This window comes from Battus philenor, unplaced genomic scaffold (assembly GCF_028537555.1).
Source record: "Battus philenor isolate CCGP_79_NKW_IND1 unplaced genomic scaffold, ilBatPhil1.0.hap1 SCAF_11, whole genome shotgun sequence".
NCBI classification, from domain to species: Eukaryota; Metazoa; Arthropoda; class Insecta; order Lepidoptera; family Papilionidae; genus Battus; species Battus philenor.
This window is the reverse complement of record NW_027181673.1, coordinates 11054373-11072608: the sequence shown is the minus strand read 5'-3', so window position 1 is coordinate 11072608 and position 18236 is coordinate 11054373. Positions and strand designations below refer to the sequence as shown.

The 18236-nt window shown below is 32.4% G+C and overlaps 1 protein-coding gene across 1 annotated transcript; it reads left to right on the top strand.

Moving 5' to 3' along the window:
• The first annotated feature begins 418 nt into the window (after nucleotides 1-418).
• On the top strand, nucleotides 419-17906 carry LOC137929268 (putative ATP-dependent RNA helicase DHX57). The gene is made up of 18 exons (XM_068772145.1): nucleotides 419-543; nucleotides 617-773; nucleotides 961-1109; nucleotides 2322-3297; nucleotides 4290-4499; nucleotides 5809-6088; nucleotides 6608-6709; nucleotides 7383-7567; nucleotides 8663-8817; nucleotides 9322-9504; nucleotides 10358-10608; nucleotides 11660-11907; nucleotides 13196-13270; nucleotides 14120-14326; nucleotides 15208-15282; nucleotides 16250-16496; nucleotides 16855-16943; nucleotides 17573-17906. Exons 1-18 carry the CDS (start codon nucleotides 476-478, stop codon nucleotides 17714-17716), a joined length of 3801 nt encoding a protein of 1266 aa, XP_068628246.1. The 5' UTR covers nucleotides 419-475; the 3' UTR covers nucleotides 17717-17906.
• Nucleotides 17907-18236: the final 330 nt, after the last annotated feature.

Here is an 18236-nt window from a genome sequence, read left to right as displayed (position 1 = left end):
TAGCAACTATAATACAAAATTTACTTGTTTATGAAAATAACATGATAATAAATAATGTTCTAAATTTTTATATAGGATTATTCATACAGAATTTAATATTTCTAAGACAAGTACATAATTTTAATGATAAATAAATGAGAAAAAGGCACATGTACCGTACCATAAACTAGTTGTTGTTTTGTTATTTACCATCGACGAAACATTTTTCGTTATAAGCATGTCAATTAAAATATCTTTTATTCTTAAATAATATTCTTACCTTTATATCTTAAAACAAAAATTAATTTTGCTAGTGGTAAATTACTTTTTATTAAAAATATACAAAGCGGTACATGTCTTGGTCAATGAGTATACATCTGTCAATACTCAATAGTTCGATTTGGTGTCGGCAATTTTGACATTACAATATTAATGTCGATATCTTGCTCTTGAATTTATTTTTTTCTTTTATACATATTTTGTAATATACTTAATAATGGATTACCAAAGCAAACAGTTAGCCGAGGATTTCTTTCTTCGTGAACCTGTTGATGCACGAATAAGGTAGGACAAGCCATAATCTGTGAACATATTGCTCAATATTGTTTAATGGCAAAAATTTTTATGTTATTAACAGGAAACCTAAAGATGAACCTGAACAAGAATCCCATCCCAATTTGAAAGTGGAGATGCAAACAATCCGCCTGAGTTCTGATTCACAGAAGCTAGTTTTGGATACATTGAGATTTATTCATGGGCCAGATTTTAAATTAGGAAGTGCGAGCATTTACAAGGTATTTAATACTTAATACGATTTCGAGGAAATAAAGTAAAAAAAATTTGGTTGCTTTAATGTAATTATAAATAATAAATTTGCAATAAATATAAACAGCACTAATAAAGAAAGTAAAACATGTTTCCATATGGTATGTTTTGTAAAAAAAATATTACTTAAACAGCTTTTGTTTTAATATGCTATAGGACAAAGGTTCCAACTTGAGTAATCGTTACTGGATGGAAAGAGGCAACCTGGTAGTTCAAGGTGGCTGTGATTATTCTCTCGCACCAAAACCTGATATTGAAACTTCAGAAGCAAGACTACGAGCTTTTGCATTAGCCAAATTGGAGAAGTGAGTTATTTTTAATTTATGTTCTATAAGAAGAGTAATCTATTTCCAAAAGAATATCTGTTTCATATTTTCAGTTTAATATTTAAACTAAATTTAAGTCTTTCTTATAAGAATATAATTCTATAGCAGTGCGCACTTCACAGTGACTAATCAAACAGTGGCCCTCTATCACAGACACAATTTTATTACAAAAATGGACATAACTAATTTGCAATATTTTCTTCTGTTTTTAACAATCCAATCCAAGAATAATCTTGTGCCATAAATTTCCATTCACATCATTTTACTGCAGTTTTAATAATGTGTCATCTATATATTTGACTATGTTCTGAAATCTGTATATTTTAGCTAATTTCTATATGCCGTGCAGTGCCTATGTGTAATTGTTATAGTTTTAAGATTGTAATGATCAATATGCTGTGCCCATTTTATATATAAGACTAGCTAGCGATAATGATACAGTATAGAGCATCATTTTGATGTTGTTTTTATTGTGTCATTTATGTTATGTTTTGAACTATTAAAAACATAATTCATTCCACTTTATTTAATTATGTCCACATTTCATAGAATGTATATGGTTCCCATTTATGTTGACTGCAAATATTTGTAATTATTTACTGTGGGTATTATGCTTGAAAATGAGGGCAATTGAGAGAATAACTGCAGAGTAAATATGATTAATATTTTGATATGCAGCTGATAGAATGATACCAATGTAAAAAAATGTAAATTTAAAGTCATTTTATTAGGTAAAAGGTTTTTTTTTCTAAATTTAACTCAAGTCATACAGGACGATTGGTTATAAATTTTAAGACCTTCAAGGATTGAATGTGTTACACCTATCACCCTATATAAAATTATCATTCTGAAATATGTTGCATTAAATTAGTTTTTCTGTTGGAATGGGCCTAGCCAATAATTTCCGGCAATATGAAGTCTACAGCGGTAAATAGTAAACAACAATTAATTTCAATATATAGTAGTCCTAACTTTAAAAATGCTTTTTTTATTAAATTATCATAACATTATTTATCATTTCTGAAACCATTGACTTTTGCATATTGTTACCTTAATAAATGACATTAATTGGGTTTACATTCACCCATTTAATAAAGCTTTCACACTTATAACCTACCTCTCTGTAAGATAAATAGTAATTAAAGTTTATATTTTTAAGGCTAAATGGTTGTTTTTACAATTGTTTCCCAGATATAATTTTCATAAAGCACATTGTGCAGAAGCATTAGATGTAGCTGGTGAAAATGTTGATAAAGCATTAGAAATCCTGTTCTACAAATATTTTAAAGTTAATTTACAAAATAAACCTGATGACCTTCCTCCTATATCAGATTTACTTGAAATGAGAATGGATGAAAAAGCAGTCTTGGAATCAATTTATGATAGCAGTTTTAAAGTAAAAGAGAGTAATCTATGGTGTGTCTATGTAAATCTAGATTATATAACAAAAATGTATGATAATAGTGAATTGGTATCTAGTAAAAAAGAAAACATAAATTATAACAGTAATGTGAAGAAGAAAAAAGAAGTGTGCAAACTTTATCTTAAAGGACCTTGTCGGTTTGGTACAAAGTGTAGATTCCTTCATGAAGTTAACACAGAAAATGATCCTCCCAAAGAATTAGAAACGAAAACCATTGAAAGTATAACATATGAGTTAGAGATAAGATTCCCAGATAATACTGCTTATCCATTTGAACCTCCATTAATTTTATTAAGAGCAAGTACTTCAACAACGGTTATACCAGAAATAACATGTCTTAAAATAACTCTAAGACTTCTTGATGAAGCGAAAACCTTAGCTAAAGATGGTATACCATGTATATATTCCTTGGTTGAACTTTTAAAGAATGAAGAAGACGTTACAAACTTTATAAAATTTGACACAAGGACATTTCCAGAACCTTCTGAGGCACTGTATCCACAGTTAGTGCAGAATACAGATATAGATAAGAAAACATACCCATCCCACTATAAGAAAGGACAGGGAAATAATACAAGAGCTAAAGTAGACTTTAATGAAATACTAAATGAGAATAAAGATATAGCTAAGAGATGGTTAGAGAAGCGTGATAATAGTAAATATTGTAGGATGATTACAAGCAGGAAGGCACTTCCTGCTTGGAGTAAAAAAACTGAGATATTAGATGCTATAAGCAAATCACAGGTTAGTTATTATAAAAATATAAATAAAAAGGAATATTTACTGTAAGTTTGTATAATGTAATATTTATTGATGTCAGACGATTGTGATAACAAACACATACAAAATCACAATTTTTGAGATTTTAGTAACAGTATTAAAATTTAAAAACTTTAAAATTTAATATGTTATATTTCATCACTATTAATTTTACTAAAATAGTGAAGATGTATATATTTGTTGTCTAAAATATTTTTCTTATAAATTCTGATGACCATATACTCATGCCTTGTAGAATATTTTATAAATCATATTGATAATATCCAGCAGAAGAGGACAGAGACTTGCAATCGAAAGTCGCAAGCTCGATTCCCCGCATACAATCTTATATAAGTCATACTTTGTGCATTAATTATGTAACATTGCCCCAGCTCACAACTAAGTTTCTAGCGGATGGGCAGCAGCGTTCTCTGGGCACCCTAATACCACACTGAGATCGCTAATCCTCCTGGCAAACATGTCAATTATGTTATATTCTCCCATAAATAATTTTGAGGGAGGTCTGCAGTGGGCTTCTATGGGCTGAAACGACATACTGTGAAATCACATATATTACTAAATTGCATGTAGACTTACTACTGTTGCATATTTTGATTTATTTTTAAATTAATAGATATCATATAAAATTAGTCATCAGAATTAAATTAAATGCATAGCAATCTAAAAAGGGTTTTACTATAAGCTTTATTAAAATATAAATACGACAATACTATAAGCTTTTTAAAGATATACACTTTTTTTATGTACCAGATTTTAATAACGTTGCTGAAATTTTTTGTAACTATATAATAAAGTGTTATCGCAATAATTCGATTGTCGGATATCAATATTTCCAAAGATATAGCAATTGATTTCAGGCAAGAAATTCATTTTTTTAATTGTTTGGTTTGTTTATTTTACTTATGTTATATAAAACTAGTACAAAATAATATCCACATGTTGTTATCAATTTACAGGTAATCGTTATAAGCGGTGAAACAGGGTGTGGCAAAAGTACACAAGTGCCACAGTATATTCTAGATGAGTGGTTAGATAATTTTGGTAAGGGTGGCAAAGAGCATGTGGAAATAGTTTGTACTCAGCCTCGACGAATATCAGCTATTGGAGTTGCAGAAAGGGTCGCTGATGAGAGGATAGAAAGAATTGGGAAAGTTGTTGGATACCAGGTACAAAAACACATCATAACATTACACCCATTGTAGATTTAGAGTTTTTTGAATATCGAACATAGTTTTTAGACAAGAAAGACTAATTTTTATAAAATGTCAATCCAATTTATACCCTATTTACTGGACAGAGTTATTATATATGCTTTCTCCACCTTTGTGTCAAAAGGATAGATGACATTTGAGTGTATCTGCAATTGTAAACAGTGTAAGAATTTTAAAATAGAGTTTACATGCGGCTACTTCTTTCAGTGCACTTTTTAGTGATTTTTTTTTGTCAATTATTACTCTGTTTTCTCACGTACTTGATATTTTTTGTTATAATACTCTAAAAATCAAGAAAGAATTTAAATAAAAATGAGGCAAAAAAATCAAACTATTCAATTAATAGGAACAATTAGTTAGTTTATGAGCAGAACGAATCTACACCATACAAAAGGTGCATGTAAACGCACGCTTAGTTAAGTTGCCGCTAAGTTGCAGCTAAGTTGCCTGTATTATGATATTAAATCTGTCGTGCAAATACAGTTATACTGATGGGCTATATTCGAAGGTATTAATAGGCTTCACAGCAGTCCAAATATTAACATAGCTATTATTCTTAATCATTAACGTTTTCGACATTACTATTAAATTATTATTAGTAATGGCAGACGTACATATGGCGACATACGTTGTATCTATAAATTATGTTTCGATTTGAAGGACACCATAGTTACTGGGATTTTAGTCTAACAAAACGTACATATACTTTACACAGGTCCGTTGTTTATATGTGTAAAAGTTTTCACTTGTACTCTAAAATATTTGAATTTAATTTATTATTTATATCGGAATGCGACAGGCTAATTATTTCTAACAATTTAAAGCCTGCAGCGACAGATAATAAACAGTAACTAATTTTATTAGACAGTAAATCGAATTTTCAATAAGTTTTTGATTACCATGTTATCATATTCTTATAATATTCCTGAAACCATTGATATTTAGATAGGTTGTGTTTAGTTAGACATTTACACCTTTAAAGTAAATATTATTACATATAAACTTTATCAATTAATCACTCTGTATACAAATGTACATATTATGTCCATAATTGTTTTGACTGAAAAATGAGATGCAGTATTATCAATTTCGCTGATGATTTTTTTTATTTTATTAGGCATTATTATAATCAAACCCTTCAATAATATAATTTTACTTGTAGAACTATAAAAAAGTTAGGATTTAAGAATTAGATAAAAAATACACAACATTTTATTGTCCTATATCATTGTTATTATTTTGTTATTCATTCATTGTTTTGTAGATAAGATTAGAAAGCAAAATATCGTCCACAACTAGATTAACTTTCTGCACTACCGGAATTTTACTACGCAGGCTTGAATATGATCCACAATTAGAATCAATCACCCATATAATAGTGGACGAAGTGCACGAAAGATCCGAAGAAAGTGATTTCCTCTTACTTATATTAAGGGACCTGATCAAAGTGAGGAAAGATCTGACAGTTATTCTAATGAGTGCAACATTAAATGCTGATTTATTTTCTGAATATTTTGACAAGGTTCCAGTTCTAGAGATACCAGGTAGGTGTAAACAACAGTTATTTTATGTACTACACTATTATTAGATCAAACTAGAAATGTAGAGATCCGTAAACGAACGAAAATAACGGGTATAGCCCAGTGTATTGCCAAGTTTAACTGGCAGTGTCAGGCCATGTAGCGCGCAGAACAGATGGTCGCTGGTGCCTTCAGGTTCCGGAATAGAGATGGGATGCGACGCATCGTAGAACATCCACAAAAAGAACAAATGGCCTTTTAAAGGATCTCGAAAAGTAGAGGGGAGGCTTTGTTTCATGGCTGAAATGATGATGATTACACATACACAATTACTTGTGTATGTCAATAGATGAATGACAAAATATTTTTTTGGTACAAACCAGAATCAACTGAACTCTCCTTGAAATAGAGCGATGAGGGCTCCAAACCATACATGATCTCGGAAGTGTCCAAAAATATGTTTTTTGTTTTATAGTCACTAACAAATGCGCTGTAAATGTTTTAATGGATTTTCAATTAAAAATATTATCTTTTTTTTAATAGGCAGAACATTCCCTGTCGAACAACTATTTTTGGAGGATATAATGGAAAAAACCAACTACGTTCTAGAAGAAAATGGACCTTATGCACGAAAAGTTAAAAAAGGTTTGTAAATAATTATAACAAAACTGGCAATGGCTAGGAAACTGTGAAATTTTGAATTTTAGTAAGATTTTGTTTTTAAAAAATGACTCCCAGACTGTAGTAAATGAAATTTAAGATGTATAATCAAAAAGGTATTTAAATATTTTGATTTAAAACATGTTTTTGTTACTAATACGTAATTATACTCATTATTGTAAATTTAACTCCTTGTTTAGTGCATTGTATTTTATGAATCAACTTCACAATATGGTCACTCGGAACTTTAGAACTTTCATAACAGAGGTTAAGTAAATATTGTAATGATACATAATGTATAACATACAAATGACTTAGAGCATCATTTTTATATGATGTTACCATGTAATAATTTCGTCAGAAAAATAATAGTAATATAAATCTGATTATAAAAAAAGAAATATGTCAAGTAAATTAAAACTTTAAATCATCAGATCCAAATTAATATATCAAGTAACAACTACAAATTTTTAACTAAGGACATGAAATGACCCAGAATTATATCCAAAATGAATCATTTTCGTTTTAATAAATTATTTTCAGTTATACCTCGTCTTAATAATTGACTTTACATACTAAAAGCTTATTTAGTGTTTTCTTATTAGTAAGATACATTGCTGCTTTTGTTAAAAATATAGTTCAAATTACTATATTCCAGGAGAAAAAGACAAGCGTCAGGACTTGGAAACCGAACTGGAGACTTGCGATGTCCGTTCCGAAGCCACCGAGGCTCCTAAAGCCAGCATCCGAGATGACAATCTGACCGTATCCCAGATGTTAGCAAGATATCCACATTGCAGTAAAGCCACTTGCAAGAATATGTACTTAATGGATTCGGAAAAGGTAATGTAATGACATGTATATAGTATTTATTAATATTTAGAGAACTTTAGCAGAAGAACTAGAGCAGTGATAGTCTAATCATAGAGGACAGAGACTTACTATTGTAGGGTAGATTTACAGTATAGACTAATATTTAATTCATAATTCTGTGCATTATTATATAGGTTTACCACTGCTCTCAAAGAAGTTTCCAGAGGATGGGCAGTCTGGTATTATGGTACGCAAAAGACCATAATACAACACTAATTGCCAACCAACTTGCCAGGCGTGGCGATTTTGGTATATCTCGTCATAGATATTTTTAGGGGAGGTCTATATGTTACAGTGGGCGTTTAAGGTTTGAAACGAAAATATAACTTAAACATTTAATTAAGACTTAATTATATAGTTTCCTGCTTGCGGATTCTTCTTTCGAATCCTTGGAATCCATGTAACTTTCAGTCATTATGATGGAATTTATGATTATATGTAAAGTGGTTCATTTGTCAGTAGAAAGAGTACAGGAAAAAATCATAACGAACAAAAGACCCATATTTTGTGAACAAAGGCACAATTACATTGCGGAAGTTGAGGCTGATTGGACACTTATGATGGATACATATGAGAAATAATATAGAATCCTTTAGGATAATGCGGAGTTAGCTTCTACACACATATTACTTTTGAAAACATTGAAACATCTATTGATAGAGTTTTCTGTTATATTGGGAATTTAATATATCTTAAACACGTACAACTAAGGTAAACAAGTATTACAACCTAGTTAATAAAATGACTAAGAATATATTCATAGTTAATATGTGGTAGAGGTAAGAGCGAAAGGTATAATAACAAAATCTCCTGTATTACTTGCTGATGGTTTTAGACCTCTAAAAATAAATATCAGCTCTTTTTTGGAAAGGGTTTCCGAATAAGCAATAATAGGATTATTTCAAATTTGATTAGGTATGGAGGTGAGTCTGGTGGGTGAAGGTGAACTCATATGCATTGCAACCTTTAACTTCGCAAACGCGAGTTGTCAGCACTTCCGTCAACGCTTTGGAAATTATCTCCTGATGGTTATAACAAAAAAAATATCTTCTTGTTTATTTGCAGATAAATCTCGAGCTGATTGAACACATCCTCACATACATAGTAGAAGGAGATCATGAATGGCCAAAGGAGGGTGCGATATTGGTATTTCTTCCAGGAATCGCTGAAATCATGAGCTTACATGATCAGTTGCTAGAAAATCCAATCTTCAGTTTGAAGTATGCATAAATAACTTTTAAATAGTGAAATTAAAATATCTTACTTACATGAATTATTATTTTTAAACAAAACGTCGCGTGTCGTAGTATAAATAAAAAGATTAGTTTTTTTAATTTCCTTTTATGTTAATACTGAGCAACAAGTGCACATTATAAAACATAAAAATGAAGTTTACGGACTATAGATTTAACAGACTTATTAACATGTACGTAGGTTTCAAATTGTTCATAACATTTTTGAAAAAGTTAATATGGGAAATAAAGGGTCAGCTTTGAAAAAAAAAGTCACTGAACGTAACCGATGCCATATAGTTAAGATTGTAAAACAATTTAGAGGTATAAAATCTTGTTACTGGTGGTTTTTTTCACTGACATCATCACTTGGCTAGGAGCACTGAACTTCCTCTATCCCCTCTTTATAACTAATCTATTCTGTTATAGATTATCAGATTTCAATATGTTGATTCTTAGACTGAAATTAATCAGACATGTCTTACTTTCCAGGACCCGTAAATATACATTAGTGCCACTCCATTCCACATTGTCGAGTGAAGAGCAATCGGTGGTATTCAAAAAACCAAGGCCTGGCGTTCGCAAGATCGTGCTGTCCACTAATATTGCAGAAACTTCGGTTACTATTGACGATTGTGTATTTGTTATCGACTGTGGCAGGATGAAGGAGAAAAGGTAAATAAATATAAAATAAGATTGCCTTCCATATTTAACTGAAGTTTAAGTATTTGCTGTAGAACCGAGGTCACCGGTATAATTCTTAGAAGTGATCGTATTAAGTGGCAGTGGGCGGGGCACATCGCTCATGTAACCATAGCCGTTTTGACCGAAAGGTTCCCTAGTGGCGACCACGAGCCGTTAGATGCGGTGTGGGTAGGCGTCCAAATAGGTGGACCGATGACATTGTCAAGGTCGCGGTAAGGTGATAGATGTGGGCAGCCCAAGACTGGTCATGGTGGCGATCTTTGGCGGAGACGTCTTGGAGAGGGCGTTTGTCGGCTGACATAACGTTAATGGTACAATGATGACATGACAATAAAGTGTCTGCTTTGTTACCTACGTAGAAACACCTTTAGAATTAAACAGTATCTCTGTTTTTAATATGGTACGTTAAATTCACCCGATGGGAACAACAGTAATAAATAATTCTTCTATGAGAGTTATTATGATCCGTTTAACCCTAACATAATGTGGTATATGAAAATTATTTTTTTCTACATTTTTTTGTACATATACATTGTACAGGCATGTTTGTAAATTTCTATAAATACCAACCTAAATTTAATCAAGTTATTTTGTTTTATACATTTATTTTGTTTTATATTTTTGTATACTTTGATATAGCGGCTAAAGGCAAGTAATTCAATTCAAAAGTTGCGGCAAAATTAGTAGAAGTTGTAAAATTAATGACTGTCATTATAATTTAATATATTGGTATTAAAAACAAAGACAAACAGTATCAATATGTGACCTTTTATTTGATAGGAATGAGAAAATAATATAAAAATATTGAATTTTTAATTCTCAGGTTCGATTCAAACCGGAATATGGAATCTCTAGATCTGGTGTGGGTTTCCCGAGCGAATGCCAAGCAGCGGCGAGGTAGAGCAGGTCGTGTGATGCCAGGCGTTAGCATACACCTGTTCACTTCTCATCGGTACCACCATCATCTGTCGGAACAGCCGGTGCCGGAGATACACAGGATACCGCTGGAACAGCTGCTGTTGAAGATCAAGATACTGCCGCTATTCCGCGATATGAACGTGAATGAAGTTTTAGGTAACTATTTTAATATATACATTTATTATATTCCAGCGAATTTGAGAAATGAGGCCACTAAGTTAAGAAGAATTTATATTATAATAGAAAAAAACCTACGAGAATATTTATTGTAATAGTATAATAAACACATAACTAACGGATCCGAGACGTGGTCACTTGCGAGGGGCCTTATAGGAAGTCTCAGGGTCACCAAAAGTGCGACAGGAGAGACTTATGCTCGGAGCTAATTAAAAATAACTAGATCCGCAGAAGAACCGAGATTACTGTCGTAGCTCAAACAATATCTTTCTTATATCTTTTGAAGTGAAGGTAAGGGGCGAGGCACATTGCTTTGTAACCGATTGCAGTTGGGTTCGGAAGGTTCTTGAGTGGCATCAACCAAGTAGAAGCGGGGTGGGTAGGCCACCTACTATTTAAGCGGACAATTTACTTAAAGTTGCAGGAAATCGCTGGATGCAGGCAGCACTAAACCGGTTATTTTACTCTGGGACAGGCTGGGACGCCTTGCAGAAAGCGTCTATCAGTTGATATAATGATGACGGTGATTTAAAATTACATAACTTAGGTGTTTGATATGTTAATAAATTTTAAAAATACGCCGTAGAGTTCTATTAATTCGTCGCACGGCTGTCTAAACACTAAGAAATTCTACCCGCGGGTATATAAATAGCTATGCAATTTTGTTGAAACAATAATTCCTTGTGGAATAACCATGTGGTGTATTTCTCACAATAGTATTTCAATTCAGTTAGAATAGAAAATCTGTCTACATCTACAGTTTTGTTTATTTCTAAAAGCTTATCGTGTCCCAGTTCAGGCAGAGGTTCGTACTCTGGGACGTTACAACCAAGTACTCCATAGATCGTCTGACGTAGTAAGCTTGCTTGACCTTTGAGCTGTTTGTTACTCTACTAATATTTAAAGTCATTTTTAGTCATATAGACAAAGTTAATATCACATTTCCGCTAGAAAATTAAATTATGACTTATGATTAGAAAATAGATGAGATATACTGGATCTTTCATAAAACAGTTTGTAATTTTTTCAGACAAAACAATAGAGCCGCCGTTAAAGTCTAACATTGATGGCGCCCTCGCTCGATTACAAGACGTCGGTGCGCTAGACAAGGCTTTCGCCCTGACAGCGCTCGGCAAACATTTGGCTGCATTGCCGGTTGACGTGCGAATAGGAAAGCTGATGTTGTTCGGTGCTATTTTCTGCTGTGTGGATTCTGCATTAAGTATAGCTGCCTTTCTAAGCCATAAGAGTCCATTCGTTACACCATTTGGGAAGAAGGTAAGTTTATATGAATTAGGTATTATCAGTTAGTATTACAGCCTTTAAGATTTTCAAGTGGTGACAACAAGTCAGTAGATGCGACGTGGATGCCCCTACTAGGTGAACCGGCATTATAGGGAACTCTCTGGATACAGGAGACGCATGACTAGTCAACGTGGCTATCTTTGATGAAGGGTCTTGGAGTGATCGTCTTTCGATCGAGATTATGATGATGAGTTAGTATTGCAAGGTAGACAGATGACCTTATGAAGGTCGCTGGATGAAGCCCCCTTCCAACTGGTCCTATTGGCAACATCCAGTGAGGCTTATGTGTCTAACTGTGGATGTCTTACGGCTGAAAATATGATGACTATGAATGAAGCATGTATTTATTTTATGTTTCAGCTGGGAAAGTTGTTAAAGTAAAGAAACAACCTATCTAATATAAAAAAAATCTAGTTAAGATTAAGAACGTGATTTGAGAGGTTAATTATCTTGCTGTATTTAAAATCCTCGCTAAGTAAATCATGTAATAAGATGATTTATTTAAGCAATTTCTATTGGTATTGACTCTTTTCGGTTGAAGTTGATGCTGTTAGCTGGGAGGCTTTTACAGCATCATCGGAACTGAGTTCACGGAGCGGAAGAGTCCGTGAACTTAAATAGTTAGTATGGCGTATAATAATACACCATATTTGTAAAGTACTTTTAAATATCATTAAATCGTTTACATCAGTATCAGTTATTTATTTTAGCATGGATTTAATTTAACTAGTATGGCCAGTTCACAAAATATTTGTTTATTATCATCCAATTAGGATAATATACAATAGCCACTTATGTAAGTAGTGAGAAGAATCCCAGAACAAAATTTTATAGAAATTTGTATCAGATTGAATGCTGTAATTCAATTTAATATAAGAGAGTTCCAAATACGCTTTCATCTAAAAAAAGCGCACAACAAACTCAGATGAGTGTTTTTTGTGGTATGTACCGGGTATATATATTAATTTTTGTACAAGAGACTGCTATGTGGTTGCTAAAAATATGCTATGTTCATCAGAATTTGTAAATATTTTTAGAACATTATATTGAATTTTTCGAAACTGTTTGCACATAACATTCGGGTTTATCAACAACCATATTAAAGCAGTTGGAAATAGTAAAATTGTGCGATTTCAAAAGATGTAATGTATTTATTTGAAAATCTTAGTGGCGTAATGAATGTAAATACTATAGAATATGTTTATTGAGATCTATTTTTTTAAATTATTCACAACTAAAAAAACTTTTCTTCTCTTTTCAGCCAGAAGCAGATGCAAAGAGAAGAGAATTTTCTTGCGCAAATAGCGACCAATTGACGACTTTGCGAGCTTATAGAGTAAGTTACATAATTTGCTGAAAACAGAAAATTATGTTCCACAAGAACATAGCCAAAATAAATGTAAAAATACCTAACGGTTTTTACGTGTTCGTGATTGATACAAATAGAGTTAAAATAATATGACCTTAATAAAATCATTAGAAATGATTAAATATTGCATATATATAATATTTTTCGTTTCATTACATATATATTTTTTAATTTCCTTATGTTTCAAACAAATTCCACAAGCCAAATCAAAACTACGTTCAAAATTAATTAACTATCTACTATAAGAATTGTAAAAATATTTTAATATAGTTGAAAAGTTAACCGAGTTTTTAAAGAACGAAAATCATTTATTTATTAAATAAATCTTAAACACTAATTAACAAACAATTTCCACCATTTTCTATCACTCTGCCAGCGTAAAGGCAGTTATTTGATTCTCTTTTTGAAAAGGCATTACAATTTTTAATTGAAAAAATATTTAAGGTGGGCTCTCCATTTAATTTTTTACCATATAATGTATGTTCTAATTATCTGAAAAGTTGATAATTCGACGGCGCTAGATCTGGTAAATGGTGACGATGAGGTAAAAGTTCCAATTCAAGCTTCTACAATTTCAAGGCTTAGAAACTCGAAATTTGGTCAGAATATCCCAAAGAGTTTTAAAAAATTCTATCCACTAGGTGAGTTTGTGCGAGCGTTTCCTTAGTTCGCAGGCGGGAGTCATAGCAAAATTCAGGAACACTAACTGTTGGGCATTTTTTATTTTTGATTACACCGTCTCAAGTGGTCTACAGCTCAATAGGTCTATTTGTTTTTTCTCCTTTTATGCAGTAAAAATTACAATTTTTTTTCTAGAAATGGCAGTACGCGATGCAGTCAAGCACACATGCCGCTCTTGTGTTTGCCAACGAAAACTATCTGTCCCACAAAACTCTGCTAATGCTGGCCGATATCAAGCATCAGCTCTTGGGTCTTTTGGCATCCATCGGTTTCGTCCCGGACATGCCAGCCTTGAGACGGAAGATGAGGAGAGATTCCGTTACTAGTCTTACTGGGGAAGAGGTAAAAAAATAGTTACCCACATCAGGCCTATTAAATTTTTGCTTAATATAAAATAACGCCTAATTTCAATTTATTATATCTGGGTATATTTTCATTTTTATGGTCATGATTAGGACTGAGATGTTGGACTTTCAGTGGGCATATAAATTTTGGTTACGTAGTTTCAATTGCTCATCTAAAGTGGTAATAAGCGGGGCACATCGCTCGTGCAACCGGTGGCTGTTGGGGCCAAAAGGTCCTCAAGAGACGAATACGAGAGAGATGCGTCGTGGGTGGGCCCTATACTAGGTGAACTGACGACATAGTTGGTAGTACATAACTCACAAAGAAGTCCCTGGATACTGACAGACCAGTTGTCGTAACGATTCTTGGGGGAGGCTTATGCCTTGGGTGGGCGTCTATCGGCCGAAAAGAAGACAGAAACTGAAACTTTATACCTAAAGCCCACATAAATATGGTGAACAATTACTATGACTTAGTCAACGAAGTAACTAAAAATAAAGTCGTAGTTAATTTGTTTAGGATGAAGGACTGAGAGGTATCACAGCGAAATCTCTATAACCTGTTAAAGGAATTAGGCCTGTAGAGAGTGTACATCAACTCATTTCTGGAATGGGTTTCCAAAGTTATTTAGTAGAATCAATTAAATTTTGATAAAGTAAGGAGAGTAATCTGGTCGATGAAGGTGATCGACCAATGCATCGCAAAGAGGCCTTAAATCTGGTACGCGGGTCGTCAGCCCCGATAACCGTACCTGACTCCACTCCTTATAACGCGATGGACCCATTAATTAATGTAATGCCGAGAAATTAAGTGAGAACAATACAATATTGTTATATACGTTAAGAGATGTTATCTTTAAAATCAGAAATTGTTTTCAGTTAAACATAAATGGAAACAACGAGAAGCTATTGGCGGCTATTTTGTGCGCGGCTTTATATCCGAACGTCGTTAAGGTAACCGAATTCAATTATTTTTATTTTAGAGCAGTGATAAATCACTGATAAAAAACTGTAATTTATGATCGTGGGCAATTTCTATGAGGCCAACACCTCAAAAATCACAAAGAAAATCGTCACGAAACTGGTATATCCTAGGGTCAAGAATTTTTTTCTTAGAGCCAAGTTTCATGAAAAAATGTGATTATACATAGTCAATATAAACAAGGTGATTGGTGATTTTAGGTGTAAAAGCCTTAAAGAGTCGAACGTATAGCTTATTTGACAGTATAAAAATTTAATGCTCTCGCAACTATTTACAATCGCCCTGTTTAAAGTGATCACTTTGAAATACATTATATTAATTTATTTTTTCCATTGTAATGCAACAAGCCAATAACATTTAGCAGTACGAAGTCTGCAGGTATGGATTTAATTTTAAAATTAAAAAATTGTAATCCAACATTTAAAACGCTTTTATTATATACAGTCACCCATTTAAAGCTTTTACATCTATAACCAATTATAACCCTGTATATGATTATCTGAAATATGTGCATAAGAAATTTAAACAAATATAATTGAAACAGCGTATTACATAAGGTTAAAATTTGAAATAAAAGATAAGCTCATTATAATTTTCTCTATGCTTTACAAAATTAGTTATTTTTTATAGGCAACTGGCAATTCAATTCAATATCATTAGGAGTATCATTATTTTGTCTTAGTTTACTGCTGGACATAGACCTCTTCCATAGATTTTTAATAAGACCGGTTTATCTTCTCTCGAATATACGAGCCATGAAACATTAACATGAAAGTCTTTCTAGATTTCGTCTTTAGGCGTGCAGCAAGTATGGGCTTGCCATGGCTGAAATCAATTTGTAATTTTAGTTAATATTTTTCCACTAATCTACCACTAAAATGTTGATCAATTAAACAAAAGCATTAAGATGTTAAGTAATTACTAATAATTCTATTCCAGGTTCTTACCCCAGAGAAATCTTTTCACAAGCAAGCTGGTGGTGCTATACCACGTCAACCCACTCCAGATGAACTGAAATTTAAAACTAAGAGCGACGGCTATGTTTCTTTACATCCTTCCTCCGTCAACTCGGTAGTGGGACACTTCGTCAGCCCCTATCTGGTTTACCAGGAGAAGGTTAAAACCTCGAGGGTGTTCATCCGGGAGTGCTCTATGGTGCCGCAACTGCCTTTGGTGCTATTTTCTGGTGCGTATTTTAATACGGCCTTAGCTTTAAACTGATGATCATTTATTGTAGCAGTCTTCTATTTCGGTACATGCAATATTTGTTTATAAAAAAATTATTTTATGTACATAAATATGAAGGCACGTTATTTATTATATGTCGATAATATATACCACTAAAATTATAATAGGTTTCTTTTCCAAATTCGATACTGATCAGATCACGACTAATTATCGCCATCATCATAGAAATGTTATATAAAAAGGGTATATAAATACTTTGAAATAACTGTCACTAACATTACTCTAAAGCAATTCAGAATATAGCGAAAAATAAAGGTAGTATGTATATACATGAGATGTTATTACGTATGTTGCAGGTTGCAGTTTAGCCGTGGAGTTGCATAATGGTACATTTATTGTATCTTTGGAAGATGGTTGGATAATGTTCCAGGTTGAAAAGCATGAGGTAATGTCAATTCTACGGTGGTTGTTCAAAAAAATATCTTCTCACCAATTGCAAACTGAAGTTCTAACTTTTGAGTCTGTGGCTTTAACAGGAACATGAACAGGAACCTGTAACACTATATATATCTTTAAATAATACGTATATATATGAATACACACACACAAACTCACACGCATAAATATATATATGTATATATCCTTTTTCTTTAAAAAAAGGGGGTCAAAAAAAGGTAATAATCCAGCTAAAAGTTCGGTAAGTCTTTACGTAAACATAAACATCCAACTAGTAATAAACATTTATCTCGGCTGGACATTGCATCCGTACCGTACAAATCGTATATCTAGATATATTCTATTCATATGTAAACAAATCCTAAGTTCGTTATCGCTTTACAGTGCTTTTACTACCATTATTACTCTGACTGTAATCTATAATATCTGGTTATATAGTATCGGTCAACACTCTCCACTAAGAAGTTTTTGGTGGTTATAATTATTCTTATGGGGCAAATGCTTGATTAAAAGTTAACTTGCCAAGAAGAATTGTAAGAAATAATTTATGTAAATAGGTTAATTTACCATTAACTTTATTTTTAATTTAATGATGATATCTTAATTTTGTTTCAACAGGTCGCAGAGATGCTGAAGACTATAAGAGTGGAACTAATAAATCTGCTCGAAGAAAAAATCAATGACCCTTGTTTGAACTTGTTGCATTATGAGAAGGGTAATAAAATTATTAAAACAATCGTCCAGATCGTCAGTAAGGATTAAGGGTATTTGAGCTAAGCGAAGCAAGGCTGTAATAAGCCAAAAATATTTCTAATAATAGAACCTAAATTATGATTACATCAATTTAGGAAATTTTTAATGTTAATTATATATTTAGTGTTACTACATCAAGGTACTAAAGTTAATATTATCATCGGAGATCGGATAATCGGATGCATGTTCGTGGCTTTGAAATTATGGAGGAGGCTTCAGTGACCATGGAGTTATAGTTAATATCTGTTTGTTCACTAACTTATAAGTTCGATAGTTTGATAAGAAAGAACAAAGAATAAAGTTCACTATTAAACTGTTTAATTTAGTATTTAGCACAGCACACATAGAAAGAGATAGAAACTAATTTTAGCCAAGGAGAAAAACATTAAATAGGATTTTATGGCAAAGCGAAAATATGTATAATGTAAAATATACGTAATGCAAGGCTTATTACGTTAAAAATGAGTTGGCAAAAATGACGATAGCAAGAAGCGTGCATCTAGCGCCGAGCATAGGTTATAATGGCGAG

What these genes read in the sequence shown, in the direction of transcription:
- LOC137929268 (XM_068772145.1), top strand. Translation starts at nt 476, where the DNA reads ATGGATTACCAAAGCAAACAGTTAGCCGAGGATTTCTTTCTTCGTGAA. An exon ending in TCCAGTTCTAGAGATACCAG is followed by an intron (nt 6,089 to 6,607) that starts GTAGGTGTAAAC and finishes TTTTTTTAATAG; the next exon opens with GCAGAACATTCCCTGTCGAA. An exon ending in CTAGTCTTACTGGGGAAGAG is followed by an intron (nt 14,327 to 15,207) that starts GTAAAAAAATAG and finishes AATTGTTTTCAG; the next exon opens with TTAAACATAAATGGAAACAA.